The 26,806-nt window shown below is 60.9% G+C and overlaps 1 protein-coding gene across 2 annotated transcripts in view; it reads right to left on the bottom strand.

The window, feature by feature from the left end:
- GAS6 (growth arrest specific 6) overlaps positions 1 to 26,806 on the bottom strand; it is a 47,686-nt gene that overhangs the window by 8,263 nt on the left and 12,617 nt on the right. The window contains exons 3-10 of one of the 2 annotated variants that reach the window (XM_064361820.1): positions 22,303 to 22,327; positions 20,805 to 20,867; positions 11,226 to 11,348; positions 8,501 to 8,623; positions 6,540 to 6,662; positions 5,050 to 5,171; positions 1,644 to 1,762; positions 1,308 to 1,497 (exon numbers count right to left, since the gene is read on the bottom strand). In XM_064361820.1, coding sequence (XP_064217890.1) covers positions 1,308 to 1,497; positions 1,644 to 1,762; positions 5,050 to 5,171; positions 6,540 to 6,662; positions 8,501 to 8,623; positions 11,226 to 11,348; positions 20,805 to 20,867; positions 22,303 to 22,327 — 888 coding nt within the window. The other variant, XM_064361821.1, reaches the window with a different exon arrangement.

Genomic DNA, 26,806 nt, shown 5'->3' with positions numbered 1-26,806 from the left:
TAAGCTTCAGAAGAATATCCTTCTTCCTGTGTGAAAACACCTTTCAGGTATTTGGGTTTGAACTGAGTCACAAAAACATGGTAGAAGTTTGAGTCAGCTGGGTTTGGGGACCAGCTAGAGAGGGTGGAATTGGGGATGTTCCTCACGAGGTGCCCCTGCTGGGAAGGGCCTGTTTCGGTGCGACGCAGCAGCCGCTGTGAGTCACGGGGCAGGACTAGGCCACACTACCGTCCCCCGGCGACCTTGCCTCGGGCCACCTGCCCTGGGCCCCTCATCCCCACAGCTCCATCCCTGAAACTGCTTCCCCTCAGTCTGCTTTCCGTGGCTTTGCTAAGAACAACCTCCTGCTCTTGGAGATGCTGCTCCTTTAAGAGGTCAGGAAAAATGGAGCAGGCGTTACTTTGCAGAATGGAAATATGGGCAAAAATCCACAATGTATTTTCATCTGCAAGGGCCAGGGTGAATTTTTCCACTTCGTCTTCATTCTGAAGGACACGGCCTGCTTTTCCACCTTTCTGAAAGCCCAGTGTGGTGATGGGCCCAGCCCTGTAGGCGGGAGCTGGTTAGAGACCCTCTCACTCCACGGAGGGGGCTGTGGGGCGGGCATGTTGTCTGCTGCCCACAGCTGCCCAGGCGCAGGTCTGACCGGGACCCCTCAGGTTGCCCACGGGTCTGGGGTCCAGGTGGTCATGACGTCTCTGGCAAGGGGCAGCCCCCACGATGTTGCCTGGACCCTTGGCAGGAATGGCCGCACGGACAGGCAGTCCCGGGGAGCCAGAGCTCAGGGGCAGCGGCATCCATGCGGCCCTACAGGGAGAGGTGGCCACGGCCAGGGGGAGCGCACGCAGCAGGAGCCCGGGCCTGGGGTGCAGGTTCTGGGCGGCTTCCTCCCTGGCGAGGCCCCGGCATGTAGCATCAGCGGCCCTGGCCTGTTCCCCACAGCATGGCCTCCAGACAGCCCAGGGTCCCCTGGGGCTGAGAACCACAGGTTCTCACTTGAGCCAAGAGTGACCAACTCAGGGAGACCAAACTCACAGGTTGCACCTGAGGTCCGTTTCTGAGGGAGCCAGGCTGATACGTGATGAAACAGCAGAGGCAGCCCCAAGTTCCAGTGAGCCCCAGAGCATGAACTAAACGGGGCAGGGTGAAATAGCAGAGCCCCCCAAGCATGAGCTAAACAGGGTGGGGGTCCCTGTCCTGCCCACACGCAGCTGGTCAGGCCCCAGAGCCCATCTCCTAACGGGTGCACAAGTGAGTGAGTGCCGGGGACCCCGGGGGGCCGGGAAGGGCGGCTGCCTCACACTCACCGTCTGCCACGTGCCGTGGTTGATGACCGGGCCGCTGCTGGTGACGCGGCCCACACCATTGTAGCGTAGCTGCAGCTCCAGCCGGCCAGCTCGCAGGGCCAGCATGATCCAGGTGCCATCCTGGTGGCCGCCGGCGAAGAGGAGGACGCCCTCGGGGTCAAAGGTCCGGAAGTCAAACTCAGCTACGAGCCTGGGCGCCCACAGAAGAAACAGGTCGGCGCTGGGTGCAGGCAGACGCCGGCCCCTCCCTGCTGGCCCAGCCCCGGCCTAGGCCCTGTGAAGCCGGCATCCCGGCCGTCGTCTCCGTGGCGCTGCCTTCTGTGGACGCCTCCTCACCTGGTGGGCTGCAGCCTCTTGAAGCGCAGTCGGATCACGGGGGTCCCACTGAACATCCGGCCCAGGTACAAAGACTTCACACTCTTGGCTACGCTGAAGGGCACGCACGGCAAGATGTCCTGCCATGGGCGGGAGGGGCCGTGAGGGATGGGGAGGTGCCCTCCGCTCTGTTCCCTGAGCCCCAGGTCCCGCCCCTGCAGCGGGTCCACTGTCCCTCCCACACCCCAGAGTGTCAGGGATGTGCCCTCTGCTCCCCTCCCTGAGCCCCAGGTCCCAGCCCTGCAGTGGGTCCACTGTCCCTCCCACAGCCCCAGAGTGTCAGGGATGTGCCCTCTGCTCCCCTCCCTGAGCCCCAGGTCCCGGCCCTGCAGCGGGTTCACTGTCCCTCCCACAGCCCCGGAGTGTCAGGGATGTGCCCTCTGCTCCCCTCCCTGAGCCCCAGGTCCCAGCCCTGCAGTGGGTCCACTGTCCCTCCCACAGCCCCGGAGTGTCAGGGATGTGCCCTCTGCTCCCCTCCCTGAGCCCCAGGTCCCGGCCCTGCAGCGGGTCCACTGTCCCTCCCACAGCCCAGAGTGTCAGGGATGTGCCCTCTGCTCCCCTCCCTGAGCCCCAGGCCCCAGCCCTGCAGTGGGTCCACTGTCCCTCCCACACCCCAGAGTGTCAGGGATGTGCCCTCTGCTCCCCTCCCTGAGCCCCAGGTCCCGGCCCTGCAGCGGGTCCACTGTCCCTCCCACACCCCGGAGTGTCAGGGATGTGCCCTCTGCTCCCCTCCCTGAGCCCCAGGTCCCAGCCCTGCAGTGGGTCCACTGTCCCTCCCACAGCCCCGGAGTGTCAGGGATGTGCCCTCTGCTTCCCTCCCTGAGCCCCAGGTCCCGGCCCTGCAGTGGGTCCACTGTCCCTCCCACACCCCGGAGTGTCAGGGATGTGCCCTCTGCTTCCCTCCCTGAGCCCCAGGCCCCGGCCCTGCAGCGGGTCCACTGTCCCTCCCACACCCCAGAGTGTCAGGGATGTGCCCTCTGCTCCCCTCCCTGAGTCCCAGGTCCTGGCCCTGCAGCGGGTCCACTGTCCCTCCCACACCCCGGAGTGTCAGGGATGTGCCCTCTGCTTCCCTCCCTGAGCCCCAGGTCCTGGCCCTGCAGCGGGTCCACTGTCCCTCCCACACCCCGGAGTGTCAGGGATGTGCCCTCTGCTCTGTTCCCTGAGCCCCAGGTCCCGGCCCTGCAGTGGGTCCACTGTCCCTCCCACACCCCGGAGTGTCAGGGATGTGCCCTCTGCTCTGTTCCCTGAGCCCCAGGCCCCAGCCCTGCAGTGGGTCCACTGTCCCTCCCACACCCCGGAGTGTCAGGGATGTGCCCTCTGCTTCCCTCCCTGAGCCCCAGGTCCTGGCCCTGCAGCGGGTCCACTGTCCCTCCCACACCCCGGAGTGTCAGGGATGTGCCCTCTGCTTCCCTCCCTGAGCCCCAGGTCCTGGCCCTGCAGTGGGTCCACTGTCCCTCCCACAGCCCCGGAGTGTCAGGGATGTGCCCTCCGCTTCCCTCCCTGAGCCCCAGGCCCCAGCCCTGCAGCGGGTCCACTGTCCCTCCCACAGCCCAGAGTGTCAGGGATGTGCCCTCTGCTTCCCTCCCTGAGCCCCAGGTCCCAGCCCTGCAGCGGGTCCACTGTCCCTCCCACAGCCCAGAGTGTCAGGGATGTGCCCTCTGCTTCCCTCCCTGAGCCCCAGGCCCCAGCCCTGCAGCGGGTCCACTGTCCCTCCCACAGCCCAGAGTGTCAGGGATGTGCCCTCTGCTTCCCTCCCTGAGCCCCAGGTCCCGGCCCTGCAGCGGGTCCACTGTCCCTCCCACACCCCGGAGTGTCAGGGATGTGCCCTCTGCTTCCCTCCCTGAGCCCCAAGTCCCGGCCCTGCAGCGGGTCCACTGTCCCTCCCACACCCCGGAGTGTCAGGGATGTGCCCTCTGCTCTCCTCCCTGAGCCCCAGGCCCCGGCCCTGCAGCGGGTCCACTGTCCCTCCCACAGCCCAGAGTGTCAGGGATGTGCCCTCTGCTTCCCTCCCTGAGCCCCAGGCCCCGGCCCTGCAGTGGGTCCACTGTCCCTCCCACACCCCCGGAGTGTGGCCACCCCTCTCTAGCTCCCGAGGCCCGAGAGGCTGTCACAACTGCCCGCCCTGCGGCTCCCAGAGGAAGGGCGGGCTTGCCATCGGCTGCCCCCACAGGGCTTCTCTGGGGTCCCTGTCACCTCTTTCCCTGCTCATTTCCCCTGACCCTTTATTATTTAATTATGAGATATTTCAAACATACAAAAATTACAGAAAATCATAAAAGTCACACACTATTGTGAAATGACTACGGAGGCCTTGGGGACGGCTATGCGAGAAAGCTGCTCGCTCTGTACTGCAGCTTCTCCGCGCTGCCCAGAACCAAAGCCAGTGTGCTGCTGGCCCTGGAAGACCCAGGCGCTGGGGCTGGGGTGCAGCCAGGCCTGCTCTGCCCGCCACGGGTACCCAGGGTGAGCCGGACGGCTGGCAGGGGCAAGATGCCCTCTGCACGAGGACATGAGGCAGTGAAGCAAGGAACCTCAAGGCAAGGGCTGGCTGTGAGCCCCAAACGCAGCAGCCCAGACCCAAGAGCCCCGTGGCCCCATCACGGGTCTGACTCTGAGAAGCTGTCCTGGTGGCCGTTTCACCTGCGGAATCCTGTGGTTTTGCTTTTTTTTTTTGCGATGGAGTTTTGCTCTTATTGCCCAGGCTGGAGTGCAGTGGCGTGATCTTGGCTCACAGCTACCTCCGCCTCCCAGGTTCAAATAATTCTCCTGCCTCAGCCTCCCGAATAGCTGGGATTACAGGCATGTGCGTGGCAAACTGTGTATTTTTAGTAGAGGCAGGTTTCTCCATGTTAGTCAGGCTGGTCTTGAATTCCTGACCTCATGATCTGCCTCGGCCTCCCAAAGTGCTGGGATTACAGGCGTGAGCCACCGTGACTGGCCGGTTTTGCTTTTTAAATAAATGCTCACTATCAACTCCCCAGGCTCAGGCCCACGGTGAACAGGAAAAACGAGAGCCGCCTGCCCGAAACGTCCTCATGTGGGCACCGCCACCCCACCGGCGGGTCAGGTGGGTCATGCTGGCTCCCTGCTGCACAGCAGAACGGGGACTGTGCCCCCAAAAGTCACAGTTGATCCACACCAGGCTGGTCCACTGGGAGTTGGGAGTTGTCACAGAGACTTTATAAATACAACCAAACATCTTCCAGGGAACAGTAGCATTTCTCATCCCAAACCTCCACGTGGCCCCGGAGATCCCCAACGCCCCAGCAAAAGCCAGAGCTTCACAGACCGTTTCTCCTAAAAGCCTCCACCGCCGCCGAGGGCCCCTGGAGCACTGTAAGGGTCCTGAAGAGCCGGGGCTGCCTACCTCACAGGTGTTCATGTCCTGGGCCAGTTTGAGGCCCCCACGCCCATCACAGTGGCAGGTGTAGCTCCCTGGGGAGTTCACGCAGACCTGCTCGCAGCGGCCCTGCAGACACTCATCCACATCTGCCGGCCAGAGGGACGTGGTGGTAAGAGGGGGAGGCCGGCCAGAGGGGTGCGGTGGTGAGCGGGGGAGGCCGGCCAGAGGGACCGGTGGTGAGCAGGGGAGGCCGGCCAGAGGGACCGGTGGTGAGCAGGGGAGGCCGGCCAGAGGGACCCGGTGGTGAGCAGGGGAGGCCGGCCAGAGGGACCCGGTGGTGAGCAGGGGAGGCCGGCCAGAGGGACCCGGTGGTGAGCAGGGGAGGCCAGCCAGAGGGACCCGGTGGTGAGCAGGGGAGGCCGGCCAGAGGGACCCGGTGGTGAGCAGGGGAGGCCGGCCAGAGGGACCGGTGGTGAGCAGGGGAGGCCGGCCAGAGGGACCGGTGGTGAGCAGGGGAGGCCGGCCAGAGGGACCCGGTGGTGAGCAGGGGAGGCCGGCCAGAGGGACCGGTGGTGAGCAGGGGAGGCCGGCCAGAGGGACCCGGTGGTGAGCAGGGGAGGCCGGCCAGAGGGACCCGGTGGTGAGCAGGGGAGGCCGCCGCACTGTGCCGCCCGCCGCAGGATCACAAAGCGACTGCTCAAACTACACTCGAGGAACCACGTGCAGAATCCAAGGCGTGCGGCTGCGGGGGTCACATTCCCCCACTGGAAAGCTAGGATTGCACCCCTGCCTGCTCCTGTCCGGCTGTTTCCTGAGGGGACGAAAGTGCTGCAGGCGTCCCAGGAGGAAGGGCGCGCCCAACAAGCCAGATTCAGTCCCGCTGCCCTGCCGGGCTGGCGTACAGCCGGGTCTAGGAAGCACGGGGCCGCTGTGCTGGCAGGTGTTGCTGGGAGCACAGAGGGGCCGGAAGACAGCCGTGGTGGGAGACAGAGGTCAGTGCAGGTGGCTGGGCCTCCACACCCTCTGTGCCTACTCGGCGCCACTGTTCCCATCACTGCCATCCCCCTCTGAGGCTCTGGCAGCCAACAGGGTCCCTCATGGCAGCTGCAAAGAGAACAGTCGAGGGAGGCTTGCTGCTCCCCGCCCCAGGACGTGGTAGGACTCAGGAGTGAGAAGGGGGGCCCGCAGCACAGCAGCATCGGGGCGGGGCGCCGTCCGCTGAAAGGGCTCTGGGACCCTCCACCGTGTCTGTGCAGGCGGAGAAGGCGCGTGTGTACACGCGATGTACATGCATGTGTGTGGGTACGTTCGCGTGCACAAGGGGGCACGCGTGCCTGTGTGTGCACGTGTGTGGGGGCACGGTGGTAGAAGAGGCCACGACCAGGCTGATGGAAACAAGAGAGAAAGACTCTCTTTCAGCAGAGGAGCCCGGCTCAGGCAGTGACTGGCACCCGCATCTGGGCTTGGGCGTCAGAGGGGCAGAGAAGTCGAGGGTGACCGCGAGGCGTGGGTACCTCGGCAAGCCTTCTCCCGGGAGCTGTACGCGAAGCCCTCGTCACAGAGGCAGGAGTAGGAGCCGGGCATGTTCTGGCAGCGCGCCTCCCCGCAGGCCTCCGCTTCCACGCACTCATCTATGTCTGCAAGCAAAACCGCCCACTGCAGCGCTGGCTGCCACACTCCGGCTCTGCGGGGCCCGCACAACCCCCTGCCCTCCTCCCCTGACCCGGCAGCTCCCGGGTGCGGTGGCCGTGCTTCTGATCCAGGCCCGGCTGGGAAGGCTGACTTCAGCCCCCCAGATGGAGAGCTGGGAGGGGCACTGCGTGGTCGAGGGGTGGGGGCGGTGGTGCCGGCTGTGCTGTTCCATTTAAACAACCGCGCTACAGGATACAGAAAGTAACGCCCTGGGGACACTTGAAACTAAAAGCCCACCCCCAAAGAGAAGCTTTACTGGTTTCGATCAATTCTCACTACTGGTTTAAACCACAATCGTAAGACTTGAGCATCTAACGTGAGACACACACTGTTCACCGCCAAGCACCCCAGGGTGCAAGGGGCAACCACGAAATGAAGAGACCTTCAATCAGCAGAGGAGAGCAAAGACAGGGGCATGGAGAAAGAGGAGGGGGAGAAAGGGGGGAGGAGGGGGAGGAGGAGGGAGAGGGAGGAGGGGAAAGGGGGGAGGAGGGGGAGGAGATGGGGAAGACGGGGAGGAGGGAGAGGGAGGAGGGGAAAGAGGGAGGAGGGGAAAGGGGGGAGGAAGGAGAGGGAGGAAGGGGAACAGGGAGAGGGAGGAGGGGGAGAAAGGAAGGAGAGGAGTGAGGGGGAAGAGGGGGAGGAGGGAGAGGGAGGAGGGGGAAGAGGGAGAGGGAGGAGGGGAAAGGGGGGAGGAGGGGGAGGAGATGGGGAAGACGGGGAGGAGGGAGAGGGGAGGAGGGGAAAGAGGGAGAGGGAGGAGGGGGAGGAAGGAAGGAGAGGAGTGAGAGGGGGAAGAGGGGGAGGAGGGAGAGGGAGGAGGGGGAAGAAGGAGAGGGAGGAGGGGAAAGAGGGGGAAGAAGGAGAGGGAGGAGGGGAAAGGGGGAGGAGGGGGAGGAGATGGGGAAGACGGGGAGGAGGGAGAGGGAGGAGGGGAAAGAGGGAGAGGGAGGAGGGGGAAGAGGGGAGGAGGGAGAGGGAGGCGGGGGAAGAGGGAGAGGGAGGAGGGGGAAGAGGGAGAGGGAGGAGGGGGAAGAGGGGGAGGAGAGGGAAGGGGGAAGAAGAGGAGGCAGAGGAGCAAGAGGAGGAGGAGAGGAGGAGGAGAGGAGGAAGAGGGGGAGGGGAGCACTCAGAACCATGCCCAAAATTCTCAGGGGCAGGTCTGGGCATGTCCAGATCCCAGGGCAGGAGGGAGGAGGATGGTGCTCCTCCTGCAAAGCGGCAAATCCCGGTGGCAGCAGCAGCTGCTGGGACAGCGTCGGTGGTTGGGGGGCACATTCGCAGTGATGTTCCCAGGTGTCCCGGGGCTCCCCAGCTCTGGCCCTGGGCCAAGCTGAAACAGGAAGGAAAGCGGGGAGGGCAGGGCTATGTTCACGGAGGAAACAGGAGACCATGACGGGGTGGTTCTGGGGGCGCTGGGGAGAGCAGACGAGGAGGACCCTTGCCAGGAGCGCCGACCCCTGAGCTCACTGCACAACTGCCGGGAGCACTCCCAGGCTCCGCGAGGCTCTGCGGACTGGATGAGGCCCCATGGCCAGGAGTGTGGCCTCAGGGGCTAGGCCGCCGCCCTCAGTCCCGGCCCTCAGATGCCAAGTGAGTCATCCTGGTGCGGTGCCGGGCGGCTGCCTGTGCCGCGGCACGCCGGGGCTTGTGCAGTTTCTGTAGGATGCCCCATCCCATCCAGAACCACAGGAACCCGGCCAGCAGCAGCCTGTTGCAGAAGAGCAGACTTGACCAAAAACAGAACGTAGGGAGAGGAGAGAAGCCTCACTCCAGGGCTTACCTTGGCAGGTCCTGCCGTCAGAGGAGAGCTCGAAGCCGCTGTGGCAGGCACAGTGGAAGCTGCCCGGCTTGTTGTAGCAGATCTGGAGGCAGCCCCCGTTCTCCTGGCTGCATTCGTTGACATCTGGGAACAAGCAAAGGCCTGAAGGGGAGCCCAGGGGTGCAGAGCCCCGTCTGAAGCAGGAAAGGAGCCCGGGGGTGCACAGCCCCGTCTGGAGCAGGGAGGGAGCCCAGGGGTGCACAGCCCATCTGGAGCAGGGAGGGAGCCCAGGGGTACAGAGCCCCGTCTGGAGCAGGGAGGGAGCCCGGGGGTGCACAGCCCCGTCTGGAGCAGGGAGGGAGCCCGGGGGTGCACAGCCCCGTCTGGAGCAGGGAGGGAGCCCAGGGGTACAGAGCCCCGTCTGGAGCAGGGAGGGAGCCCGGGGTGCACAGCCCATCTGGAGCAGGGAGGGAACCCAGGGGTACAGAGCCCCGTCTGGAGCAGGGAGGGAGCCCGGGGTGCACAGCCCCGTCTGGAGCAGGGAGGGAGCCCAGGGGTACACAGCCCCGTCTGGAGCAGGGAGGGAGCCCGGGGTGCACAGCCCCGTCTGGAGCAGGGAGGGAGCCCGGGGTGCACAGCCCCGTCTGGAGCAGGGAGGGAACCCAGGGGTACAGAGCCCCGTCTGGAGCAGGGAGGGAGCCCAGGGGTGCACAGCCCCGTCTGGAGCAGGGAGGGAGCCCAGGGGTGCACAGCCCCGTCTGGAGCAGGGAGGGAGCCCGGGGTGCACAGCCCCGTCTGGAGCAGGGAGGGAGCCCGGGGTGCACAGCCCCGTCTGGAGCAGGGAGGGAGCCCGGGGTGCACAGCCCCGTCTGGAGCAGGGAGGGAGCCCAGGGGTGCACAGCCCCGTCTGGAGCAGGGAGGGAGCCCAGGGGTACAGAGCCCCGTCTGGAGCAGGGAGGGAGCCCGGGGGTACAGAGCCCCGTCTGGAGCAGGGAGGGAGCCCGGGGGTGCACAGCCCCGTCTGGAGCAGGGAGGGAGCCCGGGGGTACAGAGCCCCGTCTGGAGCAGGGAGGGAGCCCGGGGGTGCACAGCCCCGTCTGGAGCAGGGAGGGAGCCCGGGGGTGCACAGCCCCGTCTGGAGCAGGGAGGGAGCCCGGGGTGCACAGCCCCGTCTGGAGCAGGGAGGGAGCCCGGGGTGCACAGCCCCGTCTGGAGCAGGGAGGGAGCCCAGGGGTGCACAGCCCCGTCTGGAGCAGGGAGGGAGCCCAGGGGTGCACAGCCCCGTCTGGAGCAGGGAGGGAGCCCGGGGGTACAGAGCCCCGTCTGGAGCAGGGAGGGAGCCCGGGGTGCACAGCCCCGTCTGGAGCAGGGAGGGAGCCCAGGGGTGCACAGCCCCGTCTGGAGCAGGGAGGGAGCCCAGGGGTGCACAGCCCCGTCTGGAGCAGGGAGGGAGCCCAGGGGTGCACAGCCCCGTCTGGAGCAGGGAGGGAGCCCGGGGTGCACAGCCCCGTCTGGAGCAGGGAGGGAGCCCGGGGTGCACAGCCCCGTCTGGAGCAGGGAGGGAGCCCAGGGGTGCACAGCCCCGTCTGGAGCAGGGAGGGAGCCCAGGGGTACAGAGCCCCGTCTGGAGCAGGGAGGGAGCCCGGGGGTACAGAGCCCCGTCTGGAGCAGGGAGGGAGCCCGGGGGTGCACAGCCCCGTCTGGAGCAGGGAGGGAGCCCGGGGGTACAGAGCCCCGTCTGGAGCAGGGAGGGAGCCCGGGGGTGCACAGCCCCGTCTGGAGCAGGGAGGGAGCCCGGGGGTGCACAGCCCCGTCTGGAGCAGGGAGGGAGCCCGGGGTGCACAGCCCCGTCTGGAGCAGGGAGGGAGCCCGGGGTGCACAGCCCCGTCTGGAGCAGGGAGGGAGCCCAGGGGTGCACAGCCCCGTCTGGAGCAGGGAGGGAGCCCAGGGGTGCACAGCCCCGTCTGGAGCAGGGAGGGAGCCCGGGGTGCACAGCCTCGTCTGGAGCAGGGAGGGAGCCCGGGGTGCACAGCCCCGTCTGGAGCAGGGAGGGAGCCCAGGGGTGCACAGCCCCATCTACGGCATCCAGGTAGCCCGGGCTTGGACCTCACACCCCTCTCAGCATCCCCAGCCTTTCAGGGCCCTTGGTCTTGGCCTTGCATGTGCCAGTAGATGGCAGGATGGCACGGGGCATCCCCAGCTTGATGTCAGCCAGGGGAGCTGCTGGTGGTCACAGCCCACAGGTTTCCATTCCCTGGGTGCCCATGTGATTGCAGGAGGAGGCTGCAGGCCAGGAGTGACCTCTGGGTGCCTAAGGACGGACAAGGCCTGGCCAGAGCTGGCCACTTCTCGGCGAAGCCTTCCCAGGCCACCTCTGGGGTGGAACCAGCCAAAGGGGACAGCCTGGCCTGCTGGAATCTCCAGCAGGCCCCGGAGCTATTCTTCCTCCAGGGTTTTCACTGACACTTGAGGATGTTCAGAGGCGAAATTTCTCCCCTACCCCTTTCAATCTGTGGGTGCTGAGGTACCACCTGGGACTTCCTTTAATTCTAATCCTGATCCCAGAGAGGAGACCGCAGCTCCTCCCAGTTCTGGGGTCCAGGACACCTCAGGGCTGTAGCCTCCCGGGGGCTGTCCGAGAGCAGCCTGGAGTGGGGGTAGGAGCAGGGATCGGGGCAGGACAGGGCTGGAGAGGGAGGGACACCCTGCCCTTGTCTTCAGCGTCACGTGGCTGTGGGGTTCTCACCTTTGTCGCAGAGCCGGCCCCCCCAGCCAGCTTTGCACAGGCAGAAGAAGTTGCCCATGAGGTCTTGGCAGGCTTGGGTCCCCTTCTTATCGCAGGGGTTGGGCGTGCACTGGTCAGGCAAGTCTGATGGGGACACAAAGTGAAAAATCATGCTCAGCTGCCCCCCTGCACCCAACGCAGCCAGGGGTGGGCCTCGGGTGGAGCCCCGAGGAGCTCTGAGAGGCACAGGCTGAGGCAGCCTCAGGGCACCCAAGACCCCTGTGCTGGCAAATCAGGCTGGTGGGCCCTGGGGCTGGCTCCAGGAAAACTCAGATCAGCTGGGAGGGAGGGGTGCAGGCTTGGGAGCGAGGTGGGCAGGACCGAGGGCAAAGCAGCAGAAACGCCTGGCCTGGCAGGAGGCCCAGGAGCTCGGACCTCCCAGGGAGCAGGCAAACAGAACCCCTGGCTGACCTGGGGGCTTCCGGGCAGACTCGGAACATTCCGCCTTCAAGCCCAGCCTACAGATGGTGACCTCTCCCCGCTGTGAGTGGCAGGGAGCACCCCAGGCCCAGGCTGCACTGGCAGAGGGGTCCTCTAGGAAGCCCCCAATACCCTCTTTCTGCTTAGCTGCCCCCTCTGAGGCCGTGTGACTTGGCAGTTTCAGGCCAGGTGTGTTCTGCCCTCTCTCAGGGTTGTCACCTAGGCTGGGTGAGGGTCTGAGGGGCTTGGAGCGTAGGGCCTGTGGGTGGGAACCATCCCAGCCCAGCTGCTTCCCAAGGAGTCCCTGAACGAGGAGCTGCTCACAAACACAGCTGATGTTTCCAGGACACGGACCAAAAGAGTCCCGGAAGCAGGTAGGAGCCCCTGAGAGCACGGCCACATGAGCCCGAACCCCTGAGAACACAGCTACGCAAGCGAGAGTCCCTGAGGGTGCAGCCACACGAGCCCGAACCCCCGAGAACACAGCCACGCAAGCCAGAGTCCCTGAGAACACAGCCACGCAAGCCAGAGTCCCTGAGAGCACAGCCACACGAGCCCGAACCCCGAGAACACAGCCACGCAAGCCAGAGTCCCTGAGAACACAGCCACGCAAGCCAGAGTCCCTGAGGGTGCAGCCACACGAGCCCGAACCCCCAAGAACACAGCCACGCAAGCCAGAGTCCCTGAGAGCACAGCCACACGAGCCCGAACCCCGAGAACACAGCCACGCAAGCCAGAGTCCCTGAGAACACAGCCACGCAAGTCAGAGTCCCTGAGGGTGCAGCCACACGAGCCCGAACCCCCAAGAACACAGCCACGCAAGCCAGAGTCCCTGAGAACACAACCACACGAGCCCGAACCCGAGAACACAGCCACGCGAGCCCGAACCCCTGAGAACACAGCCACGTGAGCCCGAACCCCTGAGAACACAGCCACGCAAGCCAGAGTCCCCGAGAGCGCAGCCACGAGAGCCCGAACCCCTGAGAACACAGCCACGCGAGCCCGAACCCCTGAGAACACAGCCACGCAAGCCAGAGTCCCCGAGAGCGCAGCCACGAGAGCCCGAACCCCTGAGAACACAGCCACGCGAGCCCGAATCCCTGAGAACACAGCCACGCAAGCCAGAATCCCCGAGAGCGCAGCCACAAGAGCCCAAACCCCTGAGAACACAGCCACGTGAGCCCGAACCCCTGAGAACACAGCCACGCGAGCCCGAACCCCTGAGAACACAGCCACACAAGCCAGAGTCCCTGAGAGCGCAACCACACGAGCCCGAACCTGAGAACGCAGCCACGCGAGCCCGAACCCCTGAGAACACAGCCACGCAAGCCAGAGTCTGTGAGAGCGCAACCACACGAGCCTGAACCCCTGAGAACACAGCCACGTGAGCCCGAACCCCTGAGAACACAACCACGCAAGCCAGAATCCCCGAGAGCGCAGCCAAAAGAGCCTGAACCCCTGAGAACACAGCCACGCGAGCCCGAACCCCTGAGAACACAGCCACGTGAGCCCGAACCCCTGAGAACACAACCACGCAAGCCAGAGTCCCCGAGAGCGCAACCACATGAGCCCGAACCTGAGAACACAGCCACGCGAGCCCGAACCCCTGAGAACACAGCCACATGAGCCCGAACCCCTGAGAACACAACCACGTGAGCTCGAACCCCTGAGAACACAGCCACGCAAGCCAGAGTCCCTGAGAGCGCAACCACATGAGCCCGAACCTGAGAACACAGCCACGCGAGCCCGAACCCCTGAGAACACAGCCACATGAGCCCGAACCCCTGAGAACACAACCACGTGAGCTCGAACCCCTGAGAACACAGCCACGCAAGCCAGAGTCCCCGAGAGCGCAGCCACATGAGCCTGAACCCCTGAGAACACAGCCACGCAAGCCAGAGTCCCCGAGAGTGCAGCCACAAGAGCCCGAACCCCTGAGAACACGGCCATGTGAGCCCGAATCCCTGAGAACACAGCCACGCAAGCCAGAGTCCCTGAGAGCGCAGCCACAAGAGCCCGAACCCCTGAGAACACAGCCACGCGAGCCAGAACCCCTGAGAACACAGCCACGTGAGCCCGAACCCCTGAAACACAGCCACGCAAGCCAGAGTCCCCGAGAGCGCAGCCACACGAGCCCGAACCCGAGAACACAGCCACGCGAGCCTGAACCCCTGAAACACAGCCACGCAAGCCAGAGTCCCCGAGAGCACAGCCACACGAGCCCGAACCCCCGAGAGCGCAGCCACGCGAGCCCGAATCCCTGAGAACACAGCCACGCAAGCCAGAGTCTGTGAGAGCGCAACCACACGAGCCTGAACCCCTGAGAACACAGCCATGCGAGCCCAAATCCCTGAGAACACAGCCACACGAGCCCGAACCCCTGAGAACACAGCCACAGGAGCCTGAACTCCACCACAAGCGCAACCACACAAGCCCAAGCCCTGGGAAGTCGGCAGAAAGAACCACAGTAATGCCCAGAGCTGAAAGAATCCTTTCACGCTGCTGGCTGAGCAAAAGCAGCTCAGGGCTGGGCATAGCAGTGCCCAGGGACGCAGCCACGCTCGGTTCAGCCCCGCACAGCTCCGTGGGGAACCCTGGGTGGGCCCCTGCTGGCTCAGAGGGCTCCTGTCCACGGATTCCACATAAGTTCAATAAGGACCAGTCCCTGGGAAACACTCAGGCTGGGCCAGCAGGGCCTTAGAGCACTGGGGGTCAGCCCTGGCGGGGGCAGGTCAAGGCGTCCGTGGATGGGCTCTCACTGCTGAGGTTCCTGAGGTGGCGTTTCCACCAGAGGGTCCAGGCTGGCCTGTCAGTGCAGGAGCCATTCACTCCCCACCTGGCGGGGTGCAGGGATGCCCGGGGCCGGGGTGGGCAGCGGGCGGGTCTGTGGTTCACCAAGTTGCTTTCCTCCAGCCCATCCAGGGCACACAGTCACTGCCTGTGGCCGGCACAGATGCAGCCCCTGTCCTCCCAGGCTGGTCAGGGCACCCAGCTCAACAGAGGCCCCGGCTACGAGTCCCAGGCGTCTAGGGGAAGCTGCACGGCCACACGGCTTCTTCCTGTGACATTTCAGCGCATGGCACAGTGTCTCCTCCAGACGCCTCGGTCTCCCGCCCCTCAGTCTGCTCCGCACACCTCAGTTTCCTCCATATGCCCCACAATCTCCTCCATATGCCTGTTTTCTCCACGTGCCTCGGTTTCCCCCATATGCCTGAGTCACCTCCATACACCTCAGTTTCCTGTATGTGCCTCAGTTTCCTCCATGTGCCTCAGTTTCCTCCACATGCCTCAGTTTCCTCTGTATGCCTCACGGTTTCCTCCGTACACCTCCAGTTTGCTCGTTTTGCACAAATGACTGCTAACAGAACACTTGTGGGTGTGGACAGAGCTCGTGTCTTGAAGTATTTCTGAGACGCTATTTTCAGCAGGTGGCTGTAAATGCCTTCTACCCTGAAGCACACAGGGCTGGTCCTGGCCTTCGGAGTCATGAAGAAACGAGGGCCAGAACCAGGGATTCTGCATCAGCACAGCCACCAGGAGCCGGCCAGTCCCCCACCCGACGCTGCCGCCACCCGGCTGTACCTGGGTGCTGGTCCGCAGGGCATCTGGAGACATCAGCATGGTCACAGCAGGGCCTGGAAGGAGGAAGTCCGGCCCAGGATAGAGGAACGAGGGGTGTCCGCTTCTCCACCCAGCCTCAGATGAAGAGGCTCTGGGGGCAGGAGGGAGTCAGACAAGTGCCAGGCGGGCAGCCTGTGCAAGGCCCGATCCCCTCAGAGGCCCCCGCCATGGAGGGGCGTCTGGGAGATGCTGTGTACTGCCACTTAAAACGTTTGGTTAGAGATTAAAGCCACTGCAGAAGTGTACACCTGCCCATTTGACACCAAGGGCTAGGAGCTTGGTCTTGAATTTGCCTGGAATGCCCATCAGGAAGACCTCTGTCCCTGAGGCCGAGTGGCGGTGCCCGCTCCTGCCGGGTGTCCTGCTCTTAAGTGATCCCAGTCTCACGCTGCTCCCCAGGCCTCCCCCACTCATCTGTTCATTTCCCCACTGGGAATGTATTGATCCCTCGAGGCTGCAAGGATGGAACCACATCTGAGGGGTGGACCCTCAGCCAGTGCCCAGCAGACGCCTGTAGAATTTCCTCAACACAGCAGGGAAACCTCTGCAGGCCCCGAGGGCACCCACTTCCCGATGCCCATCCCGCATGGTGGGCAGAGGGCGTCGGTGCCTGTCTGGTCATGCCCTGGGCGCTGGCACTTGCAGAGTTCAGGAGGTGAAGGGTTTATCTCAGCTCAGCCTGTGACTGTGTTCAAGGACAGGAGGCAGTGGCCGTGGCTGTGGCTGCAATTTAAGCCAGTGCGGATAACCGGGGCCTTTCCCTGGGTGCTGACGAGTGAGGACCAGGGCCCTGTTCGCCCCAGGGAAGGGTGTGGGGACACTCCCTATGGCGGGGGTGAGATCCTGGTGGCTGGGGATCAGTGACCACTGCCTGGGCCACAGCCTGTGGGGATGTGACCTTCCTGGGGAAATCCAAAAGTCAAAGGCGCCGAGGAGCCCAGGCACCAAGTGCCCCGAAAAGGCGGGACGGGAGTGTTCCGCAGCGGAGAAGCTGGATGTGTTGGTGGGAAAGGAAAGAAATGTGAGCGGGGCCTCTTCACGGCCACCGGGAATGCAGCCAACACTTCCCAGGCGTCCTCCTCACCTGGGTCCCGAAACAGCCCGAGGGCCTGGCTTGTCTTGGACTGAATTTGGACTCTTTGGGGCAATGGCTTTAATTTCACAATAACCGATAACCAGCGAACTGAAGCCGGGACAGCACCCTGCGCACCAAGTCAGGCTATTTTCACGAGGGCGCCGACGAACAGGGTTCGAAGCTGCCCCAGTCGCGTCCTCCGGGAGGCGCCTTCCCAGAGGATCGCGAGGCTGCCCGTGGTGGCCGGGTCATCGAAGCACCTTCTTCACCGCCAGGCGCCGTGTGAGGCACACAAACATGGGAGGCCCCAGCCACGCACTCTGGAGCCGGTGCCAGGAGACCGAGTCGCCTCTGGCGGCAGTCACAGTGCAGATTCCCCTCCCAGCACACAGGGAACAGACGCGGGGCCCTTGACCCCGCTCTCCTCTGCCGGGCCACCGCCGCCGCAGGAGAGGAGCCTCGGCTCTGGCGAGGAACGCGTGCCTGCGGCGGACACACCTGGGGACGCTGATGCCACAAAGCAAATAACCAACCAAAACGAGGTAACTCGACGGGGCAGCGGAACCGAAATGAGCACGTCACATCAGCCTTCATCCCCGCAGGGAGCCTGACACCTTCGCGCTACCGAATACCGGAAGGAGCTCAGCGAGGGAAGCCGGGACACGCGGGAGGAACGGAATACCGGAAGGAGCTCGGTGAGGGTGGCCGGGACACGCGGGAGGAACCGAATACCGGAAGGGAACTCAGCGAGGGAGGCCGGGAGGCGCGGGAAGAACCGGATAACGGAAGGGAACTCAGCGAGGGAGGCCGGGAGGCGCGGGAAGAACCGGATAACGGAAGGGAACTCAGCGAGGGAGGCCGGGAGCCCGGGAGGAGCCAAATACCGGAAGGGAACTCGGCGAGGGAGGCCGGGAGGCGCGGGAAGAACCGGATAACGGAAGGGAACTCAGCGAGGGAGGCCGGGACACGCGGGAGGAACGGAATACCCGAAGGAGCTCGGTGAGGGAGGCCGGGAGCGCGGGAGGAACCGGATAACGGAAGGGAACTCAGCGAGGGAGGCCGGGACACGCGGGAGGAACGGAATACCCGAAGGAGCTCGGTGAGGGAGGCCTGGAGCGCGGGAGGAACCGGATACCGGAAGGAGCTGGGCGAGGGAGGCCGGGACACGCGGGAGGAACCGAATACCGGAAGGGAACTCAGCGAGGGAGGCCGGGAGCGCGGGAGGAACCGAATACCGGAAGGAGCTCGGTGAGGGAGGCCGGGAGGCGCGGGAGGAACCGGATACCGGAAGGAGCTCGGTGAGGGAGGCCGGGAGGCGCGGGAGGAACCGGATACCGGAAGGAGCTCGGTGAGGGAGGCCGGGAGGCGCGGGAGGAACCGGATACCGGAAGGGAACTCAGCGAGGGAGGCCGGGAGGCACGGGAAGAACCGGATAACGGAAGGGAACTCAGCGAGGGAGGCCGGGAGCGCGGGAGGAACCGAATACCGGAAGGAGCTCGGTGAGGGAGGCCGGGAGGCGCGGGAGGAACCGGATGCCGGAAGGAGCTGGGCGAGGGAGGCCGGGACACGCGGGAGGAACCGAATACCGGAAGGAGCTCGGTGAGGGAGGCCGGGAGGCGCGGGAGGAACCGGATACCGGAAGGGAACTCAGCGAGGGAGGCCGGGAGCCCGGGAGGAACCAAATACTGGAAGGAACTCAGCGAGGGAGGAACCGAATACTGGCGGGAGCTCGGCGAGGGAGGCCGGGAGCGCGGGAGGAACCGAATACCGGAAGGAGCTGGGCGAGGGAGGCCGGGACACGCGGGAGGAACCGATACCGGAAGGGAACTCGGCGAGGGAGGCCGGGAGCCCGGGAGGAACCAAATACTGGAAGGAACTCCGCGAGGGAGGAACCGAATACCGGAGGGAACTCGGCGAGGAAGGCCGGGGATGCGCGGGAGGAAAGTGCGCCGAGGGGGGTTAGGAAGGCCCTGCACGGTCAGACACAGTCGCCAATGCATGAATCGCAAGGCCTGTTAAAAATTCCAAAAGGGCTTTAGGGTTTTAAGAACATTTTAAGGTTTAGCTTTATTAAAAAAATAAGCAAGACAACCAGAAAAAAAGACCAAGGAGGGCACGGATGAGTCCCACCCGCATGCACGAAGGCCGAGTCTAAGGCTGTGGCCACGGCCTGTGGAAACAAGACAGAAAATCTCCCAAATACCCAGCACATGAGGACAGCGGCTGGCAAGGCGCTGGGGATGACATGGGCTTCAGTACGAGGTGCTAGGGCAGGAACTGTGCCCGCCCAGTTCATCACACCAAAAGAAATTACAGGTGGATCATAGATGAAACCATTAAACAGCCAATAACTGTTTTGTAAGCTTGGGGAAAAGCCTAAAGCCCAGGAACTAAGACAATATAATTATTAAGTGTGAATACGGAATGTAAAAGAAGAGACTGGCTTAGCAAACACTAAGATAGACCAGGCGTGGCAGGATCTGCTATCTCCTCTCCGAACACAGGAGCCTGTGCCCTGAAGGCCGGGCCCTACGTGGCACCAGGCTACCGTGCATGGCTGCAGGTCAGGGCGGGCTGGGCCTCACGGCAGGCCACCTTCCCATTCCCGTGTTAACACTGAGCATTTCCTCTGCCCGTGGCTCCCCGGTCTGGGAGGCCTAGAGACGCCCACGGATAGCACATGGGTCTGTGAGGCAGGACCGAGCCTCCTCTCCCTCCTTCTGCGGGCTGGGCTCTGGTTCCAAAGCTGGGAAGAGACTCCTGCCTCTCCCAGATGACTCTGCACTGCCACACCTCTGTTCTCAGCGCCCACAGGGGCTCACCAAGGCGGCCTTTCATCTAGAACCAGACACATGTGACGCTAGGGGACCACAGACCCAGGGCAAGGGGAGCCGTGTGGCTGGTGCTGTGGGTATGTTAACATTCATACAGGACACCACAATAGTAAATTTTATTGTATGATAATTGTAAAATTATAAAAAAGACTTGTGGCAAGCTGAAAAACTTTTTGATAACTTTACTACCAATGGCTAATTTGTAAACTCCTACAAATTAAAAAAAATGGGCAAAGAATATAAACAACTGTTTATAGCAAAAGAAATACACAGTTTTTAAACCTATGAAGCACAGCTTTACCATTAGTTAAAAAAACCTGAAATGACTGATGTCATTTCTCACCTGTTATATTGGAGGAGATCGAAAGTTTTAAAAAACAGTTCCCTCGCCTCTGCAGGGGTGGAGGCTAAGCCCGGCTCTGGGATAATTTGGCAGTATCTGTATCAAAAGGAAACCAGAAGCCTAGGACTGACTCTGGGATTCCATCCTTGGGACTGTATCCCACAGACACACTCGGATGTGTGAGAGAGACTGACTCTGGGATTCCATCCTTGGGACCGTATCCTAGACACACTCGGACGTGTGAGAGGGACTGACTCCGGGATTCCATCCTTGGGACCGTATCCCACAGACAGACACACTCGGACGTGTGAGAGGGACTGACTCTGGGATTCCATCCTTGGGACCATATCCCACAGACACACTCGGACGTGTGAGAGGGACGACTCTGGGATTCCATCCTTGGGAATGTATCCCACAGACACACTCGGATGTGTGAGAGAGACTGACTCTGGGATTCCATCCTTGGGACCGTATCCCACAGACACACTCGGACGTGTGAGAGGGACGACTCTGGGATTCCATCCTTGGGAATGTATCCCACAGACACACTCGGATGTGTGAGAGAGACTGACTTTCCATCCTTGGGACCGTATCCTAGACACACTCGGACATGTGAGAGGAATGACTCTGGGATTCCATCCTTGGGAATGTATCCCACAGACACACTGGGACTCACGAGAGGCAACAGGCACTCAAGCACGTCGCCCAGTTTTGTTTATAATGATGGTAACTGGAAGTAACCTGGACGTCAGCCGACAAGCCTAGGCTAAGCCTGAGCGAGGCACTGGCTGCGAATTCCAACACGGAGCCGAGACAGAGCCGAGAGAGGGTCTCCGGGGCAGATGGGTGCAGAGGCATGGGACACATGGCGTGTGCTGAGCCGCCACGCGTGTGAAGAGTGGAAGCGCCCACGTGTGTCTACACGTCTAGGCACAAGGTTCTTGGAACCATAACTGTGGTGGTTTCTGACTGGGCGACACAGAGGCGGGGACGGGCTTTCACATCTCAGCCTGTGAAGCGTTTGAATTTTGTTCCGTGTGCATTTATTGCCTATTGCTAAAAACATCAAAATTTACTTGTTTAAAAAAGAAAGTTTGGTGAACAGGGAGCAGGCCTCAGGAAGGGGCTGCAGCTCCTCAAAATCCAGAAGTATTCAGGGCCCTCCGCAAACCACGCAAACCACAGCCAAGCCGAAAGCTGACCGAACCCACAGCCCTCCCAGGAAGGCAGGAAGGAGGCCGACTTACTTTGCACGCAGGTGACGAAGCCCGGGTCTTTGGTGTACGGAGACCCATGCTTGTGGATGCAGTCTGCGGGGAGACAGGAACGTGGTGTCAGTCATCCTCAGGAGACCACACGGACCGCAGAGCCTGCACTTCTGAGCAGCCTGGAGAGGCAGCTGCTGTCCTCACCTGGGGTGCTGCCATCCTCCAGAAACAATGCCGCTGGCTTGTGTTAATACAAACATTTTAGCCCCTGACCCTGACAAACAGGAAACCGCCTCCACTGCAGCAGAGCTGCGTGCCCATGGCTGTCAAGTGCCCCGAGCACTGCCCGCAGTTTCCAGGGGGTTCCTCCTGCCTATGGAAGAATCACCCGGAATGTTCACCAAGATTCCTGACAGTATGAGGAATGCTAAACTTCATTTTCAATAGACCCATTAGGAAACGCTGTCCATAACTGGAAAGCCACTCTGCTTTGGAGAAAGCCCTCCATGCTCTCTGACTGGCTGGACACAGCTTGAAGGTGACGCCCCGTTAGGGGGACGGGGGGAGGTGGGGCCAGGGACGATCCGAAACGTGAGACTGTGCAACGGGTGCTGGGCCTCTCGACCTGGCCCTTCAGTGGGTAACTGTAGCTTATCCAGGTGCAGAAAGGCACGGATGGACAGCGGAAGGCCTCCTGTGGGTGTGCCGTGGACAGCTGGGGGCCACCCCCGCTTCAGAAGTCCATCCCAGCACACCCAGGCTGCCTGGCACCTGGGCCTTCCAGGCCAGTTCCAGACCCACTGTGTATGTTCCAGACATGGACCCAGGGAAGCACCCGTGAAGAGGACGTTTACTAAAATCCATTTTGCAACATTAAAAAGGAAGAGCCTGGAATACATTTCTCTCCTAAGTGAAATGCACTCAAAGAGCTCTGGGATGGTGTCAGTTAAACCGCCAGTTCTCAACGGGTGACCCGGGGCCTCAGGGTTTCCCTTTCTCACTTTCCTCCCTTCTGAGTGTCCAGTGGGGGTCTCCAGAGGCCACCCCACATGCAGCAGCTGCTCTGATGGCTGAGATAATGCCTGTGCCTCCCTGTTCTTCAAATTAAACAGAAACACTCGGTTTTTAACTAAGCATTCCCAGTTTTAATTAAGAATACGGTAACTATCAGTAATTACAGCCCACAGGAACACGGACCCCTTTGGGGCCCTCAGTGACTTCAGAAGTGTTGAATGCTAAGATCAGAAAACTGGAGGCCAAAATCAGTCACACTTCCTGACAAGAGCTGAGGCTGGCATCAACTCAGAGCAGGGTCTGCAGGTCGCCCGAGGCTCCACTAACACGGAATAAAGCTGCGGCATAAAATAAACAGAGAAACTTGTGTTTCTGACCTGCATGTTCCGGACAGTTCCACGTGCACCACATGATTAAGTCTTCCTTCCAGGAGTTACGTGATGAGGGGATTCCTCCAACACGGAAACGCACCCCCCAACTATGCCTCCACGACCGCCAGGGTAGAGCAGTGGCTGGGACTTACCTAAGTATCTCGGGTAAAAGTAGTCCTGTGGAAAAGAAAAAGGCATGTGTTTACTGGCACGCTGCGGTCTCTAAACAACACGAGAGTCTGCGGGTTAATCAGAGGCTGCTCTCGGGGGAGCCAGGGTCCACGCCACCCAGGAGAACGGACGGAAGTGACCGGGGACACTGCTGGGCTGCCCCTCGCAAAACCGTCAGCACAACTGCCACGAGACTAAGGAGCAAGGGCAGGGCCATTTCCAGCTGCTCAGGAGGTGCCGGCCAGCGTGTCCAGGCAGAGGCCTGCCTGGAGAACGAGAAACTTCCCAGGAACACCCCAGTCTCCGCTCCCTGTTGGCACAAGGGCCTCTCAAAACCCGAAGACCTTCCCTTTGGCACACGGGCATTGATTTGCACTTTCTATTTGTGAAACAAAACTGGTGCTGGGCGAGGCATGGAGGCTGAAGTGAAGGGTCTTCCTACCCTGAAAGCGCACTGACCAGGTGCACGCCGGACACAAACGAGCTGTCAGGTCGGGAACCACCTCCCGTCGCTTGGCCAGCAGAGGCCGGCTGGAAACTTCTTCAGGATTCTTCTGCCACGGCCCCCAGACCCTACGGCCATGGCCTGGGGAGAGCAGCCCCGACCTCCAGCTTAGGGTCAACCATGCCAGCAGTCTGGGCCTAAGCCGAGAGCCCACAGTCCCAGTGGCCTCTCCATGCTGGGTGTGAGTCAGCATTTTTACACCATTTCATGAAATCCTCACAAACACCACCCAAGAAGGTCTTTTTAACCCCATCGACAGGAATGAGGAAACCCAGTTCAGGATGGTTGTGGGGCTTCCCCCAGGCCATGAAGTTCAGGATGAGCCGGCGCTGGTGGCATTTGCAGAGCAGCAGGCAGAGGGGGTGCCCAGCGCCATCTGCAATGCGCCTGTGGCTTCAAGCGCTGGCTCCCACAGCCTTCCCGCACTTGCTGACCTCGCCCCACCTTTCGTGGAAGAGGCTGGAGGCTCCCCGCCGCCCCAGCCTCGCCAACACCCTCCTGAGGCTTGCTTGGCTGTGTTTTCACAAAGTTATGTTCTAGGAAAGATGGGATGCTCTTAAACTCACTCCCTTAGGAGAAAAGAAGGGTCAGGGTAAGCTGCTGTTCAGCTCATGTGTCTGTTGGGAGGGCGGCCGCTCTGGGATCAGGAGGGCCGCAGGCCTGGACCACCCACCCTCATGCCTGCCCTCATTTCTCTCACTTCCAATTTTAGTCATGGGTTGGCAAACTCCATGAAAAGGCAAGACCAACACCACCAAGTGAGCCCTGGTGGAGTCCTGGGGCAACGTGGGACAGCAGCAGGCTTCTAGGCGTGCAAGGAGAAGGAATGTGATGGGGCTTTGTCTCGAAGCGGACAGGAGGCCCTGGTTCTGAAATAAAAGACTTAGGATGGGCGCAAAGGTGTCCTCTCAGGTTTGGGAAGCCAGGGATTGAAAACAACCGAGAACTAGTGAGTAAACAGCCTAACCGTACACACGTGCTTGCATCAGCACAACTTCCCAGCAAGGGTATTCTAGTTTTCCAAATCAAGGCTAGTCAACTACTTAATGTGTAATCTGCAGCGTGTAATCCGTATTAATCCCGAGTTTCATTGTTGCAAAAAGGCATTATTCATGGTAAAACGATGCCAACCTCCCCTCAGGTAGCCACACCTATGAGAACGGGGTTTCTGAAACGACAGGGTCATAACCTGGGCAGCTTACCCTAGTTTGCACGCTCGATTATTCGCGGAGGTAATGGAGGCAGAGAGCGTGTGCTAATTCCACCGGCAATCTAGGGGAAAGATGGCTAAACCCCGAGCAAGAGCGAAGCTGAGACAAATACACCGAAAAACGCTCCACACTCCCGAGAGAAAGGGACGCTTCACCTCGTCCTTAGAACATTCTGGCCAAAGATGTAAGACCCAGAAATGGCTTTGAGTAAAGGCACCCAGATAAGCTCCCTGACCTGCAGGACCAAACACAGAGCACATTGTTTTCAAAACCCCCTGCCCCCCGTATGCACTACAGGTTGTTCGGGTGCACACACCTTGGCCTGAAGCCCTGGATTAGCCAACTCTCCTGAAGCACCCCCAGGAGTCCCCATGGAGCAAAGGCCACCGCCCAGGAGGCCGAGATTTAGAACCGGGAGCTCCTTACATACACACTGACTCTCTTCTCGACCTAGGAAGAGCAAGACCTGTGGTAATGGGTTGCTGTGCTGGGGTTAGGCGAGGGGAACAGGGGGAGGAAGCTGGGATTCCCAGGCTGGAAATGGCGCTATTTGGCCCCTGGAACTCATTTCCCCAGGGATCTGCTTCTGTTTTGTTTGAACAGCTACAGATTGAAAGAAGTGAGCAAACCCCAAGCCACTGCACTTCTCTTGAAGCTGAAACTTCAAGAGGAAAAGGACATCTACCTGCCCAGCCCCGAGCCTGGTGCTGACTGTCCCCCAGAGGCCTCAGGAGGCATCACAAAACACGTGGATGGATGATAGATGGACAGCAGGTGAGTGCATGAAAGAAAGATGAGTGAATAAATGAGTGCATGGGTGGATGGATCGATAAGTGAGTGAAGAGATGGATGGATGGACAGATGCATGTTGTTACCTGACATGTGCTGGACCCACCCTTCCAGGTGAGAAGTGTGACAGCCACTGCACAGAGGATGCAGCCACCATGAGTGCATGGATAGATGAGTGAGTAGGATGGATGAGTGAGCAGACAGATGCATGGATGGATGGGTGAGTGGATGGAGGAGTGAGTAGACAGATGAATGAATAGACGAGTGAGTGGATAAAGATGGACGAATGAAGAAATGAATGAGTGGATAGGTGAGTGGGTGGATGAACGAATGAATAAGTGGATGGATGAGTAAATGAATGGAGATAGATCAATGAGTGGGTGGATGAGTGGGTGAATGCATGATGAGTGGGTGGATGGGTGAGTGGATGGATGGATGAGTGAGTAAATGGATAGATGAATGGGTGGGTGAATGCATGATGAGTGGGTGGATGAGTGGGTGGATGGATGGATGAGTGAGTAAATGGATAGATGAATGGGTGGGTGAATGCATGATGAGTGGGTGGATGAGTGGGTGGATGGATGGATGAGTGAGTAAATGGATAGATGAATGGGTGGGTGGATGGATGATGAGTGGGTGGATGGGTGAGTGGATGGATGGATGGATGAATGAGTGAATGGATAGATGAGTGGGTGGGTGAATGGATGATGAGTGGGTGGATGGATGAATGAGTGAATGGATAGATGAGTGGGTGGGTGAATGCATGATGAGTGGGTGGATGAGTGGGTGGATGGATGGATGAGTGAGTAAATGGATAGATGAATGGGTGGGTGGATGGATGATGAGTGGGTGGATGGATGAATGAGTGAATGGATAGATGAGTAGGTGGGTGAATGGATAGATGAGTGGGTGGATGGGTGAGTGGATGGATGGATGGATGAATGAGTGAATGGATAGATGAGTGGGTGGGTGAATGGATGATGAGTGGATGGATGGATGGATGAGTGAATAGATAGATGAATGGGTGGGTGAATGCATGATGAGTGGGTGGATGGGTGAGTGGATGGATGGATGGATGAATGAGTGAATGGATAGATGAGTGGGTGGGTGAATGGATGATGAGTGGATGGATGGATGAGTGAATAGATAGATGAATGGGTGGGTGAATGGATGATGAGTAGGTGGATGGGTGAGTGGATGGATGGATGAGTGAGTGATTGGATAGATAAGTGGGTAGATGGGTGAGTGGATAGATGGATGAATTAAAGGGTGAATGGATAGATGAGTGGGTGGGTGACTGAATAAGTGAGTGGATGGGTTAGTGGATGGATGGATAAATGAGTGAATGGATAGATGAGTGGGTAGATGGATGGATGGATGAGTGAATGGATGGATGAATGGGTGGGTGAATGGATAGATGAGTGGGTGGGTGAATGGATAGATGAGTGGGTGGGTGAATGGATAGATGAGTGGGTGGGTGGGTGAGTAGATGGATGGATGGATGAGTGAATGGATAGATGAATGGGTGGGTGAACGGATGATGAGTGGGTGGATGGGTGAGTGGATGGATGGATGGATGAGTGAATAGATGAATGGGTGGGTGAATGGATAGATGAGTGGGTGGATGGATGGATGGATGAATGATTGAATGGATAGATGAATGGGTGGGTGAACGGATGATGAGTGGGTGGATGGGTGAGTAGATGGATGGATGAGCAAGTAGATGGATAATGAATGAATGAGTGGGTGAATGAATGAACGAGTGGGCAAGTGCGAGGTCCTACAGTTTTCACTCCAGCAAAGCACTGGATTCTCAGCTTCACTTAAATCATACGTAAGTACCTGGAAGGAAGTTGAAATCAATGCTCCCAGTGGGTTCCTTTTGACAATATGGAAGCGTTTGCGTTATAATTTCTCAAGTTTACAAACTGCCATGTGATTTTAAAACTTAAATCCTCATTACTACCTGACGTGTGCCGG

This window comes from Aotus nancymaae, unplaced genomic scaffold (assembly GCF_030222135.1).
Source record: "Aotus nancymaae isolate 86718 unplaced genomic scaffold, 86718_ANA_hifiasm-v0.15.2.pri h1tg000044l, whole genome shotgun sequence".
Lineage (NCBI taxonomy): Eukaryota > Metazoa > Chordata > Mammalia > Primates > Aotidae > Aotus > Aotus nancymaae.
The sequence above is the reverse complement of the archived record's forward strand: the minus strand, read 5'-3'. Positions and strand labels throughout refer to the sequence as shown.